The sequence below is a fragment of the Neovison vison genome, chromosome 14, assembly GCF_020171115.1.
Source record: "Neovison vison isolate M4711 chromosome 14, ASM_NN_V1, whole genome shotgun sequence".
Taxonomy (NCBI): domain Eukaryota; kingdom Metazoa; phylum Chordata; class Mammalia; order Carnivora; family Mustelidae; genus Neogale; species Neogale vison.
Window position 1 is genome coordinate 8,952,900 of NC_058104.1, and position 15,328 is coordinate 8,968,227.

Genomic DNA, 15,328 nt, shown 5'->3' on the forward strand with positions numbered 1-15,328 from the left:
TCTATAAATGAAGAGCTTTTCCTTCTTTCTTTCCAATCTGGATTTCTTTTGGCTCAATTCTTTTGGGGGGGGCGGGCTTGATTCTTATACTCACAGGGCTTTAATTTGTACAGGTGACTGAGTGATGACATAGAGCGGGTTATAACAGTGAAAGAAGATTTTGAGAACTTACATTTCCTGCAAAGAATGAAAATGCTATGCCACAGAGGGCCTCCTGGGGAAGCACTAGAGGAGGTAGAAGCAAGACCAAGGAAAACACACACACCAGAGCCTTTAGTTTGTTTTCCCCTGGCAAGATAAGCAAGGAAGGGGAAACAGCTTAGGACTGGCTAGTTTGATTAATTCTCATGGGCTTTGGGCTACAAGTACTATCTCAAGTTCTCGGGCACCTGGCACAGGATTGAGTCAGGGCAGAGGAAATAGTGACTTGGTGTGTGAGAGTTAGATAAAGGAGGTGGTTTAGAGGATGGGCCCTGGATAATTTAGTTCGCATAGGAACTAGGAATGCCCTAGGAATGCCCTTTGCTTTAAGAACAGGTTAGCCCTGGGAGGGGCCATCTCTCCCCAGTCAGCAAGGCCTCATGTGTCAGAGCATCAAGAGTGCAGATAAGTTTTTTTTTTTTAATTAATAAATTGACCTGGATGAATGAATGCCAAATACATAATTACAAATCTAGAAAACACAAAACACTTTTGTCTCTTTGTCCTGCCTTACTGCAAGACAGTAAGGGCTACAACCTCCATCACAATAAATGGAGGTAGTGAGACCAAGCATCTTTGCCTTATTCCTGGTCTTGGGGTAAAGCAGGAGCAGGGTGAGGTACCCTGGAGTAAGAAGGGACTGCGGTAGTGATAGATGTGGCCAGTGAGGAGGGGAGAACAGAAACTTAGGAGAATTTGGGAGAAGCTCTGAGGTGACATTTTCAAAATGTGGCCCACCACTCACAGCCCTTGCTCTCTCTCTCTCTCTCTTTCTCCTCATCACATGGCTTCTGACCCCTCCCATATGATCACCTTCTGGGCTGAAAAGCTATATTTAGGCTCTGCCCATCTACGAATCAGAACTCCAGGCCCTCCTGCTCCCAGAACCCCACTCCGTGAGTAGAGCCACAACTCAAGGCTGATGACTGGTCCCTCTCATTGCTTCCACTGCCAGAAGACGAGGCCACTTCCTGTGACGGAATCATGCTCTCCCACCATCACCATCTCCGCAGTAAGCCAACGCCAACCTCATCGTGGGGAGGGAGGGAGCAGAACCTCCTAAAACCTGCCCAGTGAGTCAGCAAAGGTCCTAGCCCAATGCTCTCACCCCCAACCGCCACCAGGCGCAAGCTGGCAGTGCGCTCCTTTGGAGGTGGTCCAGAGACTGTCACCAGGGTGACTCTGTTGCTCTCGGCCTTATATCCCTCCTAGTCAAGGAAGGCTTTAGATGAGTCAGGAATCTCCCAGCTCTGGAGGGAATCACCCAAGGAGCATTAGAAAACTATAGCCTCCGGAGAGTCACCCTCCAGAACTCTGCTCTCAGGAGCTAAGGCCCAGAGGTTTTGTGGGACAACCAGACAGAAGCATCCAGAAGGAGCAGAATGGTCTGTGGACTCAGCAAGACTGGAGTTTGGGTCTTGGGCCTCCCACCTGAGAGTCATGCCACCTGGTGCGGGTCTCCTCTGAGCCTTGTTCTCCTCACCTAGAGTGGAGAACAGAAGGACCTACAGATATGGTCTTGCATCCTGGGGGGTCAAGGAATGGCCTCCAGAAGGCCCACCCTCACCTCTTAACCACAGGGAGGGTGTGAGGTTGCACAAAAGGATCTGATCAGGGCAGGGAAGAGGTCTGGTAGGCCTGGGTCCTGCACAGGACAGCAGGGGACGGGATGAAGGGGAACCACTGCCGGGAAGGACAGGGACCAAGAGCAAGCTGGGTGTTCCTAGTGCTGGGGCTGGAGGTCGAGGGCATCTGACCACCAGTAGTGCCCTCCTCCTTCTCTCTTCTCAGAGACTCCTGGCTGCCTGTCCTCTCGCTGGCAGACCTGGAGCTGGTCCTGCTGGCACCCCTTCCCCCGGGAGGACAAAGGCCAAGAGACACTCGGCCAATGTGCATCCAATGAAAAGGAGAGCTAGAGAGACAGAGACTGACTCCTAAGGAGAGGTAGAGGTGCTGGCAGGGGCCAGGAGCGGAGGCAGCAGAGGAGAGGCCACACATGGCCAAGGGCAGAACCACGGCCCTCAGCATGAGGATAAAGCTGGGGCCTCTCTCATGGCTCTCTGGGCTCTGACCACAAGGAAGCACTTTTGCAATATAGGAAAAGAAGAAACCAGATTGATAAAGGAAGTGCTGGTCATTCTGGGGGCCAGTGAGTTTGGGGAAGGCTCTCACCCTCCCTTGCTCTTCTGAAGGGGCCCGATCCTCGCTCTCTGGGTGTTTCCTGACTCCCCAAGGAGGCACCTCCTAGGGCCTCCATTCTGGCCTTGACAGAGCTGCTGTCGTCTCCTCCCCAGGGAGGAGAGTGAGACAATGGGTCTGTTCCTGCTGCTGTCTCTGCTGCTGCTGCCGTCACGTCTGCAGGCCGGTGAGTGTCCGGGACACCCTGGCTCTGCCCCGAGGCCCAGCGAGTCCCCAGCAAGGGCTGTGGCTGGGCATCTGGACAGGGGGTCTGCTGGGGGAGCTGGCCAGGCCTCCCAGCCCCAGAAAGAGACGGGCTGGTCCCATAGTGCTGGTCAGCCCCAACCCTTCACCCTCCTCGCTACCCCATGCCTGGCGAGGGGAACACCCAGGCCAGGGAGCCAGTCCTACCATCTGTCCCACTACCGCCCGTCGGGGAGGGTGTCAGAAGGGCTGGGGTTATCGTCTTCATCTCTCCCCGTGGCTTCAAGTCTCTCCTCTCCCCGTTCCTGCAGGTAGATCAGCAGAGTGTGATATAAATAACTATGGAATCAAGCAACCAGACCGCCTCTCAGCCCCCCAGGGTGGCTCGGTCCGCATCCCTTTCTCCTTCTATCACGGCTGGCAGTTAGCCAAGGATCCCAGAGTGAGTGTAGCCTTGAGACGGACAGAGTTCCATGGGGAGATCATCTACAACAGTACTCGGCGTTTCATCCATAAGGACTACAAGAACCGGATCTCCCTTGAATTATCACTGGGTCAGAGGTCTGGCTCCCTGCAGATATCAAACCTGCAGGAGAAGGATGGGAATATGTACTTTTACCGGATCCAAGTGGAAACATTAAGATGCGGCAAGAGGTTGTGGCAGGACATCATCGGGACCAAACTCACCATCACCCCCGGTGAGTCCAGCTGCCCCGGCAGCCACCACGCTCGCCCTGAAGCTCCTAAAGGCCATGGCGCCCGCTAACCCCCTCCGCCTGGCCCAGGCCCCACTCTTCCTGGGCGCCCCTCTCTCAAACTCCTCTCCCCACACCCACCTCCTCCCCAGCCCTCTGAGGACTTTACTCTTTCTCCGCCATCTCCCCAGGCCCGGGCTGCCCTCCTTGCCACCCCCTCACGGCTCCCTCCAGACCCAGGCCCCACACCCCCAGGCTCAGCACCTTCTGGGCTGCCCAGTTATCCTCCCTTCCTGCCCTAAGCAGAGGTTCCAGCCTGCCTCCCTGCCCTGCCCCCAGGCCGTCCTGATGTCTTCAGGATGTGGGCCGCCTTCCCTTTTTCATGCGTCCACATGTGCAGCCCCAGCCTGCCCCAGTCTTGCATCTCCCCAGCCAGGGGCTCAGCCCAGCACCCAGCAGGTACCCAAAGATGACCCACCCGAGAGCCCGGTCCCCTGGCAACGCCCCATGACCTGTTTTCCCGATTTCCCCCACTTCCTCCTGCTCTGCTCCTCGGAACCCAGACCACAGTGCTCCCCGCCCAGCCCATCCCTCCTCTCCTTTCCCATCTCCCTCTTCCCCTGCCTCCATCCTCTTTCCCCTCCTTGCTCCCCCCATCCCTAGTCCCCGCCTCTGCCTGTACTGTCCCCGCTGTCCCCTCCGATCCGGCCCCTCCGTGCTGGCGGTTGGAGGCATGGCTGCAGCACAGGTACAGCCGCTCCCGCTCACTGTGCCCTGTGGGGTGAACACTTGGTAGCATCTCCCTGGTCAACCTGCCCCACAGCCCTACAGTAACAGCAGGTACTGCCTCGTCTTCCTGCCACAGGTAGGGACACTGAGGCTCGAACAGCCTAAGGACCTGCCCAAAGCCACCATCGTAGTGCAGGTGGGACTTGAACCCAGCTTAACCCCGGAGCCTCCACTCTTAACCAGTAACTGCTCAGCTTCACCAGCTGACCTGAGGCTATCATGGTCTTGACCTATTGTTCATGAATAATGGATGTGCTACATTACTAGATCCTCCAAGTAACTCAGCAGCCTGTGGGGATTTGAACCTGCGTTTGTAGGTTCTACCCCCACAGCAGGGTAGGGAGGGCATCTCTCCTAGGAGCAGGCCCCCGGGGGTGGGGGTGCGCTGTCTGTAGACTTCCTTAAACACCAAAAACCTACGGTTTGCTTTTACAGCTACTCGGGCTGGCAATTCCAAACTATACATCACTGCTCCTGGCAGGAAGGTCACACTGTCTGTGTCCCCAGCCCTGGTAACCACTGCCCCGTAGGACCACCGGGCTGGTTTTAGAACAAACAGAAAATGGCTCACGACTGAGTTAGGCCAGACAGGCTTGAGTTTATATTTCGGGCACCTCCTGCATCTTCCCTTAAGTGGCCATTTCAGGGAGATTTTGGCTCTTCTCAGACCCCTCCTCCTCTTCCGTCCTTAATTCTCCTAACTCTTCTCCTTTCTCAGTTTCAGTCACATTCGCTATGAGTTTTTTCTCATCAATAAATTATTTTTTTTCAGTTAGTACAATTAATTGCATATTCATGCTCATATTTTTTAAAATATAGGGAAGTAATAAAAAGAAGTTTAACCTAAGTGAAGTATGACCACACAAAAACATGCCTCTAAGGGAAATTTGCAGCAAATAGAACTGAGAAGTCTGTGATTGGCTTAATCATGCTTTTTACATACAGATGTTTTCTTTTTGTATCCAAATCTCACTGTATTCTCCTCCGTATATTCCTCTTTTTATGTCTTAGCCCAAAATCTGGTATTCTGCTAGGGCTGAAAATGTTTTATTTTCTTCTGGGTTTTGTATGCTTTCTTTTGGCAGTAAAACTCACTAATCTAGTGAGGATTTCTTTTGGTATATGGTGTGAGGTAAAGAACTAAATTGATCTTCATAGCAAGAAACAAATCAATCGTCCCAGCTAGCTTTAGGGAATCTTTTTTTCTCTTCTCCATTGACTCATAGGCCTGGCCTTTTTGTAGGATAGCACCCACTTCTGGTCTGTCAACTGCATTTCCCTGTCTTTTCCCTTGTCGCTACCAACACTGTTCTAGGGATTGTAACTTGTCACGGTTCAGTGGCTGGTACGTCTATGTCCATCAGAACCATGTTACTTCCTCAAAAACCTTACTATTGGGGCGCCTGGATGGCTCAGTGGGTTAAAGCCTCTGCCTTCGGCTCCGGTCATGATCCCAGAGTCCTGGGATCCAGCCCCGCATCAGGCTCTCTGCTCGGCAGGGAGCCTGCTTCCTCCTCTCTCTCTGCTTGCCTCTCTTCCTACTTGTAATCTCTGCCTGTCAAATAAATAAATAAAATCTTAAAAAAAAAACTTACTATTATTTTGGTCTGTTGTTTCACATAAATATTAGAATAAGCTCACCAAGTTCTGCGGAAAACACTTACAGGTATTTTTAAAACCAGAATTGCATTAAACCTATAAGGCAATTGACAGAAACGGAAATAAGTGTGAGTCCAATCTTCCCACCAGAATGGCCCCTAATTTATATTCCTCAATAACCTCTGCAGTGTTCTTCCACAGACCATGTAAATATCTTACAAGATGCTTTCCTCTAAATCCTCTATTTTTTTACTAATATGCAACATTATTTTTTGATTGTTCATTTTCTATAATTTTCACTAGAAAACATTACATAAATTTGGGCCAAATGCTGGGTTATATGCACGTTTACCTCTCCTCCCCACCAAACTCTACTAAAATGACAGCAAAGGGAATTTTTTTAAAAAAAGTTTTATTTTTTAATAAACATATAATGTATTATTAGCCCCAGGGGTACAGGTCTGTGAATCGCCAGGTTTCCATACTTCACAGCACTCACCATAGCAGATACCCTCCCCAATGTCCATATCCCCACCACCTTCTCTCTAACCCCCTCCCCCGGCCCCCCTCAGTTTGTTTTGAGAAGAGTCTCTTATAGTTTGTCTCCCTCCTGATCCCATCTTTTTTCATTTATTCTTTTCCTACCTCCCAAACCCCCCACATTGCATCTCCACTTCCTCATATCAGGGAGATCATATGACAGTTGTCTTTCTCCATTTGAATTATTTCGCTCAGCATAATACCCTCTAGTTCCATCCACAGTGTCGCAATGGCCAGATTTCATTTCTTTTGATGACTGCATAGTATTCCATTGTGTATATATATACCACCTCTTCTTTATCCATTCAACTGTTGATTGACATCTAGGTTCTTTCCGTAGTTTGGCTATTGTGGACGTTGCTGCTAGAAACATTCGGGTGCATGTGCCCCTTTGGATCACTACATTTGTATCTTTAGGATAAATACTCAGTAGTGCAATTGCTGGGTCATAGGGTAACTCTATTTTCAACTTTTGGAGGAACCTCCGTGCTGTTTTCCAGAGTGGCTGCACCAGCTTGCATTCCCACCAACAGTGTAGGAGGGTTCCCCTTTCTCCGCATCCTCGCCAGCATCTGTCATTTCCTGACTTGTTGATTTTAGCCATTCTGACTGATGTGAGGCGGTATCTCATTGTGGTTTTGATTTGTATTTCCCTGATGCCGAGGGATGTGGAGCACTTTTTCATGGGTCTGTTGGCCATCTGGATGTCTTCTTTGCAGAAATGTCTTTTCATGTCCTCTGCCCATTTCTTGATTGGATTATTTGTTCTTTGGGTGTTGAGTTTGTTAAGCTCTTTATAGATTTTGGATACTAGCCCTTTATCTGATATGTCATTTGTGAATATCTTCTCCCATTCTGTCAGTTGTCTTTTGGTTTTGTTAACTGTTTCCTTTGCTGTGCAAAAGATTTTGATCTGGATGAAGTGCCAATAGTTCATTTTCGCCCTTGCTTCCCTTGCCTTTGGCGATGTTCCTAGGAAGAAGTTGCTGCCGCTGAGGTTGGGGAGGTTGCTGCCTGTGTTCTCCTCAAGGGTTTTGATGGATTCCTGTCTCACATAGAGGTCCTTCATCCAGTTTGAGTCTATTTTCGTCTGTGGTGTAAGGAAATGGTCCAATTTCGTTTTTCTGCATGTGGCTGTCCAATTTTCCCAACACCATTTGTTGAAGAGGCTGTCTTTTTGCCATTGGATATTCTTTCCTGCTTTGTCAAAGATTAGTTGACCATAGAGTTGAGGGTCTATTTCTGGGCTCTCTATTCTGTTCCATTGATCTACGTGTCTGTTTTTGTGCCAGTACCATACTTTCTTGATGATGACAGCTTTGGAATAGAGCTTGAAGTCTGGAATTGTGATGCCACCAACTTTGACTTTCAATATTGCTTTGGCTATTCGAGGTCTTTTCTTGTCCTATAAATTTTAGGATAATTTGTTCCATTTCTTTGAAAAAACTGGACAGGATTTTGATAGGGATTGCATTAAATATGTAGATTGCTGTAGGTAGCATAGACATTTTCACAATGTTTATTCTTCTAATCCATGAGCATGGACCATTTTTCCATTTCTTTGTGTCTTCCTCAATTTCTTTCATGAGTACTTTCTAGTTCTCTGAGTAGAAATTCTTTGCCCCTTTGGTTAGATTTATTCCTAGGTATCTTTTTGGTTTGGATGCAATTGTAAATGGGATTGACTCCTTAATTTCTTTCTTCTGTCTTATTGTTGGTGTAAAGAAATGCAACTGATTTCCGTGCATTGATTTTATATCCTGACACTTTCCTGAATTCCTGTACAAGTTCTAGCAGATTTGGAGTGGAGTCTTTTGGGTTTTCCACATATAGTCTCATATCATCTTCAAAGAGTGATAGTTTGAGTTCTTCTATCAAAGGGAATTTTAACAGACAAAATCCACAAGGACAAAAAAATATGTTGAGTCATGTGGTCAGAAAGGGTATTATTTGGGAAGCTGGAAACATGTAGACTAATGTACCTGGCCTAGGAGACCAGGGGAGCTTAGCCCTAAACCAGCAGTGGGGAGACCAGGAAGAAAGTCGATTTTTTAACTACAAAAACCTCTGACAGTTCAGCAAGGGTGACTCCAGAACCCCTGACAGTGGGAGTGCAAGGGCGTCAGAAAGCTGGAGGATTGGGCCAGAATCTATTTAAGAAGCAGGGAAAGCTCTGGGCCCCCTGGCCACCCAGCAGACTGGAGATTTGCTTTCCAGAAAGGATGGACCAGAGGGACTTTGGGAGCACTACCCCAGGCATACTGGGGGCAAGGGATCAGTCCTTAAAACTGGAGATTTGGTGAACTGATGAGACCCTAAACGCCCAGCCCCCTTAGATGCCTCCCAGTTCTCAGGCAACCCAGCTGGTATCCCCCATCCTGTGAGGGGCAAGAAATCAGGAGATTCTTCTCTGGGAAATATCTCTGATGGAAACCCCAAAGGATCCAGAAATCCTAACAGATCCTACAGCCCAGTAGCTGACAAGTACTTTCTCCCAGGCCTCCAGTCAGCGTGGCTTCTACACATTGGCCTCCAAGGGGACAAGGACATGGGGTCTTGGCCTCTCTGGGAATCTCCCAGCCCTGAGGATTACCTCTGCTGTTCCTGGGATGCCTAAAGCTAGAGTTTAGGGATCCTTATTTGTCAATGATGAAATGAGGCTCTGAGATCACACCGCTGATGGGAGGTAGAGTCAGCATCTAAGCTGGGTGATTACCCAGCTGGATTCATTACCCCCTCCTTGTGTGAGAGCTTCAGAGAGTGGTCCCCACCCCTCAGTGTTCCCCAAAGTAGGGAACAAGATGTGACGGTTTCATCCAGAAACCGCCAGTCCTCCAGGGGAGAATCTGCTAAATTCTCATGTCTTCTCAGCATTCAAGATGACCAACACTGCCCCCACCAACGCTGCCCCCACCAGTGGTGTCTTGGAAGGCAATTGGAGCTCAGCACCTTCACCCATGGGTGTGGGACCTGTGGTCATAGTGACACTGGCCAACACTGTGCTCAAAATTGCAATTTTGGGACTGGTACTCTACCTCATGTGGAAGAGGAGCAAAGGTAAGTGGTCCCGGGCCATGGTCCCCGTCCCCACCAAGCTTCCCTACTGAGTGTTTCTCTGAACCACCTGCATCAGAATGACCCCGGGTCATTCTACTTTAAAAAATGTAGCTCCCTGCTGGGCCTGAGGTCTGGGCTTGGGAATTTGCATTTTTAGTTTTTTTAATTTTATGTTTTTAATAGGATTTATTTATTTATTTTAAAGATTTTATTTATTGACTTGACAGAGGGATTACAAGTAGGCAGAGCAACAGTCAGAGAGAGAGGGGGAAGCAGGCTCCCTGCTGAGCAGAGAGCCCAATTCCAGTCTTTATCCCAGGACCCCAGGATCATGACCCCAGCCAAAGGCAGAGGACTTAACCCACTGAGCCACCCAGGTGCCAGGAATCTGCATTTTTAAAGTCAAGTGTTTTTGTGTGCATGATCAAGTTTGAGAAACAGTGCTCCACACCCTGGAGCAGGGTGACTGGAGATAACAAATGTAAATAGAGCATAGGTCCTGCTTTCAAGGAGCTCAGAGCTGGAGGCAGGAGAGCTCTTTGCCTCACTTGCAAAGAGCTGTGTAGGTCTGGAGAAAGGAGGGGAATCAGGGAGGACTTCCCATAGGAAGTGTCCCTATAAAATGTGAGGGTAGTGAAGAGGTCACTATCCATGCAGGGGCAGGAAATCAGGGAGGGAACCATAGGTAGCTCAGTGCTGTGGAAAAGGCTGGTGATGGGAGAGAGAACCTTGTAAATGACTCCCAAGAGCCTCTGATCCCAGAGGCAACGTGAAGCAGGGAAGTGGCCACCTCAGGTCCGCCTTAAAGATCCATCAGTCTGTGCTGGTGGGGCCAGAGGTGGGCCAGGCAGGGCCATTCTAAGCCAATGGCAGTGGGTGGAGGAAATGACAGCCAGATCCTGGAAAAGTTTAAGAAGGAAAACCAGTAAGACATGGGGGTTGGGCTGGTGTAGAGGTGAGGGAGTGGGAAGAACTCGGGTGAATGAGTCCTCGGGGAAACCACCAAGCAAATTAGAGAACACGGAGGTCAAGACCATGTTTGGGGGAGGACGATGGTTCCTTAGTCTGGGGTATGTTGGAGATGTGCCTGTGCGGCCTCTGCGTAGAGATGACCCTCAGCAGTGTGGGTGTCTGCATCTATAGCTCAAGAGGACAGGGCTAGAGGCGTTCATCATTTACACCCCACCAGCCTCCAGTATTGATCTGAAATTCCTCTGAGGAAAACTTTCAGTGAGAGGAGATTAGCTGCGGGAGATACTAAAGCACAGAGTGAAGAGCACAGAGTCTGGGCTACTGCAGGCAGGTCCTGGCTGCGGAAACGCCGGTGCAATGGTCCTATTACTCTCTGCCCCAGCTCACCCGTCGGTGAAATGAGAAGAGTAATAACACTCACCCCGGCGTTGTCATGACAATCACATGCAACGCATCGAGTCTAGATCCCGGCACAGAATAAGGACCATATGAGCATTAGCGCCTGCAATTTTAAGCTGTAATGATTGAAATGATTCAATCCAGTCCTATGGAAACACAGATAAACCAATATCTGAGAAGAGAAAAGCCCCAAAATAGGCAGGATGTAACAGATCAAAGTATATTCAGAATTTAGTAGGTTAATCAGCAGCATTTCTAATCAATGGGGAAGGATGAGAGTCATTCAGTACACGGTGCTGGAACAAGTGAGCAGCCATCTGGGGAAAATAATATTATCTCATAATTCGCACCAAAATAACTTCACAGAGATCAATCAAAAAGTTAAATGAGGGGGAAAATAACCCCAGTACTCGAGGAAAGCACGGGAGACCATCTCATGTCCATGCAGTGGAGATGGCCTCCCTAAGTATGACGGAAAACCTAAAAGCCATGAAGAAAAATATCAACAAAATCAACATATACAAATTATTCTTCATTCTGCAGAGGAAAAGTCACAGCAATTGTCTCTAGAGTGAGGCTGAGGGTCGGAGAGGAAGAGCTGTGACAGTCACTGAGGGAACAGAAGATGGTATTTCAGGATTCCACCCAGATGAGAAGCCAGAGCTCTGTAAAGCCCCTGACCATGCCTGTGCATGATCATGTCTCCCCGGTCCAGGTGTAGAAACTTCTAGAACGTGTTGGTTAGAAGTTATGTTCCCCTGCTGGCACCACAGAAGAAAAGTAACAGGGCTTACCTAAGACAGAGTTCCTTGTTTCCCCTCACAGAAAAGCATGAGAAGGCGGATGGCAGAGGCTGCTGTCCTCGGGCACTCAGGCTTCTAGCTTCCTGCTCACTGTCCTGGCTACTGGCTTGTCCCGAAGGTTGCCTCGTGATCCAAGATGGCTGCTCGGACTCCAGCCATCATTTCTGTATCCAGGCAGGAAACAGGAGGAAGAAAGGACAAAAAGACCATGCTGCAGCTGTTTGTCCTTTAGTCAGTCTCCCTGAGAATCCTACCCACAACTTCCCCTTGAATCGTATTGGTGAGGATGCAGTCATATTCCCCACATCTGTCAGTAGGGAAGCACGCTGCCACCCCAAATAAAGTCAAGGTTCTATAACTGAGTAGAAAGAAATGAATGGAAATTGGGTAAGCAAAGAGCGTCCGCTGTCATAGGCCTCTTCCAGAATTAGAGATGTGTCAGCTAAGTGTGGCCTAAGGACAGGGGAACAGGAGAGGTCAAGGAGCTCGTGAGAAGGGGGAATGCAGAGGAGAGGGTCAGCAGGGAGCTTGGACAGCCGGAAAGAAAGTGGATTATTAAGGGACAAGAGTTCATGGGGTCAAAGCGCAGGCATAGCAAGCAGGATGATAACAGGAGAAAGCTGGAAGGGAAGAAAGTTGTAGCAGACACGTGATGCTGGCGTTTAATATTGCGGAGTTCTCAGTCCCAGGGATTAAAAAAAAAAAAAAAAGTCCAGCGTATGGCGGAATAGGGAGTCTTGGAATTTGCGGGATGTAGGACTCCCGTGTTTCCAGAGGGTTGTCTCCGTGGATGGTGGGACCTCCCAGGATGGTGTTGGGTGGTGGAGGCATGTCTGTGATGCAGGGGCCAATCCTTGGGAAACGCCCCAGAAAGACTCTGGAGGATGAGGAGGGAAGGGGCTGGTGGGGAGAATGGCGGGTTTCGGGGGCAGAGGGTGGAGAGGAACGGGCTGGAGCTCAGACCCAGGTCCCAGCCATGAGGCTCACAAGGCAGGAGAGAAACAGCTGCCAGTCCCCGTCCACGGTCTCACCCCCTTCTCCTTCCTTCACACCAGGATGAAGCCCAGGACGACAGCCCCATCCTCTATGCCTCCCCCACCCTCCCCAGCTCCTCACCACCTGCAGCACCTCCCCGCCTCCATCCCAAGGAGGCCCCCCAGGAGGAGACCCTATATTCTCTCGTAAAGGCCTGACAAGTGGGACTGGAGAATGACTTCCTTTGACTGAGCTGCCCAGCGGGTCACAGCCTCTGATAATGACCCCGGCCAGACGGGAAGACTCAGAAGCCAGTGAGTGTGGAAGGCCTCCAAGGACCACAGAGAGACAGAGCCATCTGCTCCAACCCCCTCTCCACCTTCTCAGCCCTTGCCCACGAGACTGAAAGGCCTGGTAGAATTTGCCCGAAGGCATCTAAGGAGAAAACTGATGGCACCTTCCACTTCTGTCTTCTCCTTCTCACCACGAATGAATTATAATAAAAGGTCACATCCGAGATCCCTCCCCCAGTACTGGAGTTGGGTGACTGCCTTGGGGCGGGACACAATAAACCCGACAGCGCTGGTAGCCAGACCAGAAGCCAGGGGCTGCCCCTCCTCTGCCCATTCCCCTTCCCCTCCGATCAGAACGAGCACACACTTGCCAAGTGTACCACCTCGTTTAGGCGCCTCCAACCAGCTGTGCCCAGACTGGATGCGCTCACCCAAGCCGTGAACAGGACTACAGGGGTTAGCGCTTTTCTCCAGGCCACGGGCCTAGTAAGTGGCTGAGCCGGGGTCTGAACCCAGACCTGCCTTCCCCGACGACGGCCTTCTCCCAGGACTCAGGTGTCCCGGCCTTCCCACATCCCTCAGACTGTGCCAGCCTCCCACAGACACAGGGACGTGCCCCAGGGAGCGGAGGGGAGGGAGGGAAGCCGAAGGGAAGCACGGGGGTTAGAGACCAGCTGCGGAGAGCTGGATCCTGTTTTATTAACACGGGAACTGCACAGCTAGGACTTCGGCCAGTTGACCTGTAGCCGGTGACCAAGCCCCACACTTAATAGCTTCTCAGGGACCCTCTGAGGGGCTCCCCCTGCAGTGGACAGGGAAGGGGGCGAGAGAGCAGCAGGGAGCCAGGTGCACACAGCTATTCCTCGAAGAAGGCCAAGGTGAAGTCCCCGGCGGCATCTCCACACCACGGCTCCTCCAGCTGCTCTGGCTCCGTCCCAACATCTTCCAGGAACTGCTCCAGGTCCAGGTCACTGGAGGCGTCATCGTCAGGGTTCCTGACGTGAGGGTTCCTAGGGTCCCGGCCCTTCTTCCCCCCTCCCCTCACCCCCACCATGGGACCCACACCCGGGATGTGCTGATGGGTCAGGCGCTTGGGCATCATTCTAGCTTCTTTGTCCTCAGACAAGCTGGTTGCTTGCCTTGGGGAACTTCTTGTTTTTTAGCCCGATTATTTTTTTCTCCCTCCTACAGCTTTGACCCATCAACTCTCATTCCACCCTGGGATCCCGGCCCCAAAGCCCCCTGGCAAGACACTTGGAGCTTCCTGTAGGAAGACGGGAACGGGGAGGACTTTGAGTGGTGCCCCTGTGTTTGCAGAGCGGACAGGATACTGGAACTTCTCCAGAAGCTGGGCAGGGTCAGACACTGATGTCCTGAGCAAGGAGTCAGAGCTGGGCCACAGGGAACAGATGCCCAGAGAAGTCAGGAAATGAGCAGTGTTTGTCACATGGTGTTAGAGACAAAACACCAAGTTCTGGAGCACTCAGAGAAACATTTTTCTCAGTTTCTGCTCTCAAGGAACACAGTGGGGAGAGGACATTACCTAAAAACATGACCAATCCCTGTATATCTACTGCTACGTAGATAATGCAGGGAATGGGTTACAAGTGTTATGCCTGAGTTTTCACATCCAAGAGACCACCAAGGAGCCAACACCGATATCATCACAGGAGGGTTTATTTGACAAGCTTAAGTTTGGGCCCAAGTATACCCGACACAGCCGAGTAGGGACTTGGACCCCGAACCAGATTACAGTCAGAGTTGTTTTTTTTTAAAACATTTTTTAAAAAACATTTTATTATTTATTTGACAAAGAGAGATCACAAGTAGGCAGAGAGGCAGGCAGAGAGAGAGAGGGAAGCCAGCTCCCTGCTGAGCAGAGACCCCCCGATGGGGGACTCGATCCCAGGACCCTGAGATCATGACCTGAGCCACCCAGGTGCCCCTGTCAATTATATTTTAATTCAAAAAATTAAAAGGAGTGTTCCTTGGGTTGGTCGTGTGATAGACTTTTCCCAAGACCTATTGGGAAAAGAGACAAAGGAATCTTGTCTAATTTGGCATTGCTGTCGATAAAAAATAAGTTATTTGGAAATATTGATTAAAACAAAATATTTAGTGCTTTTATTGAGAGAAAAAATAATTTTTACGACATACATATGTAATACTTGAAATTCCACATCTTTAAACGTCCTGCAAATATCGCCAACTCGAAACAGAGCATCCAAGATCGTGTAATAATCAGTACAGTTGTCTTTGTTTTGCTAACTTTTAGTTGTGTAAAAACACATTTCTCAGCTCTGTATTAGGGAGGTAGACTCCTCAGGGCAGAGAGATCTTATTTGGCAGATTATGATAATTTAAATAGTCGCCATAAGGCATGGGGCTGTGGTTGTGCTCTGACCCGGGTCTCACACAGCTGAGAGGCGCAAACCCACCATCCAGAAGGAAGGTGACCCGGCGCACGGGGAAGCTGACTACAGCCCTGCAGGGCGCTCCCTCGCAGGTGTGGGACCGCCCCCCCGCGGCGCCCATGTGACGTCATCTCCCCGCCCCCCCATCAGGATCCTGCCGCTGCTCCCATTGGCTGAGCACGAGGGGGCGTCGGTCCGTCAAACCCGGA

At 50.2% G+C, this 15,328-nt stretch overlaps 1 protein-coding gene across 1 annotated transcript; it reads left to right on the forward strand.

Moving 5' to 3' along the window:
* Positions 1-2,356: 2,356 nt before the first annotated feature.
* Positions 2,357-12,929, forward strand: LOC122895459 (paired immunoglobulin-like type 2 receptor beta). Its single transcript, XM_044232886.1, has 4 exons — positions 2,357-2,566; positions 2,895-3,281; positions 9,078-9,263; positions 12,493-12,929. Exons 1-4 carry the CDS (start codon positions 2,512-2,514, stop codon positions 12,495-12,497), a joined length of 633 nt encoding a protein of 210 aa, XP_044088821.1. The 5' UTR covers positions 2,357-2,511; the 3' UTR covers positions 12,498-12,929.
* The last annotated feature ends 2,399 nt before the right edge of the window (positions 12,930-15,328 follow it).

Coding starts and splice junctions, on each gene's coding strand:
- LOC122895459 (XM_044232886.1), top strand. CDS start 2,512: ATGGGTCTGTTCCTGCTGCTGTCTCTGCTGCTGCTGCCGTCACGTCTG. Junction 2,567..2,894: donor GCCGTCACGTCTGCAGGCCG/GTGAGTGTCCGG, acceptor CCGTTCCTGCAG/GTAGATCAGCAGAGTGTGAT. Junction 3,282..9,077: donor CAAACTCACCATCACCCCCG/GTGAGTCCAGCT, acceptor ATGTCTTCTCAG/CATTCAAGATGACCAACACT.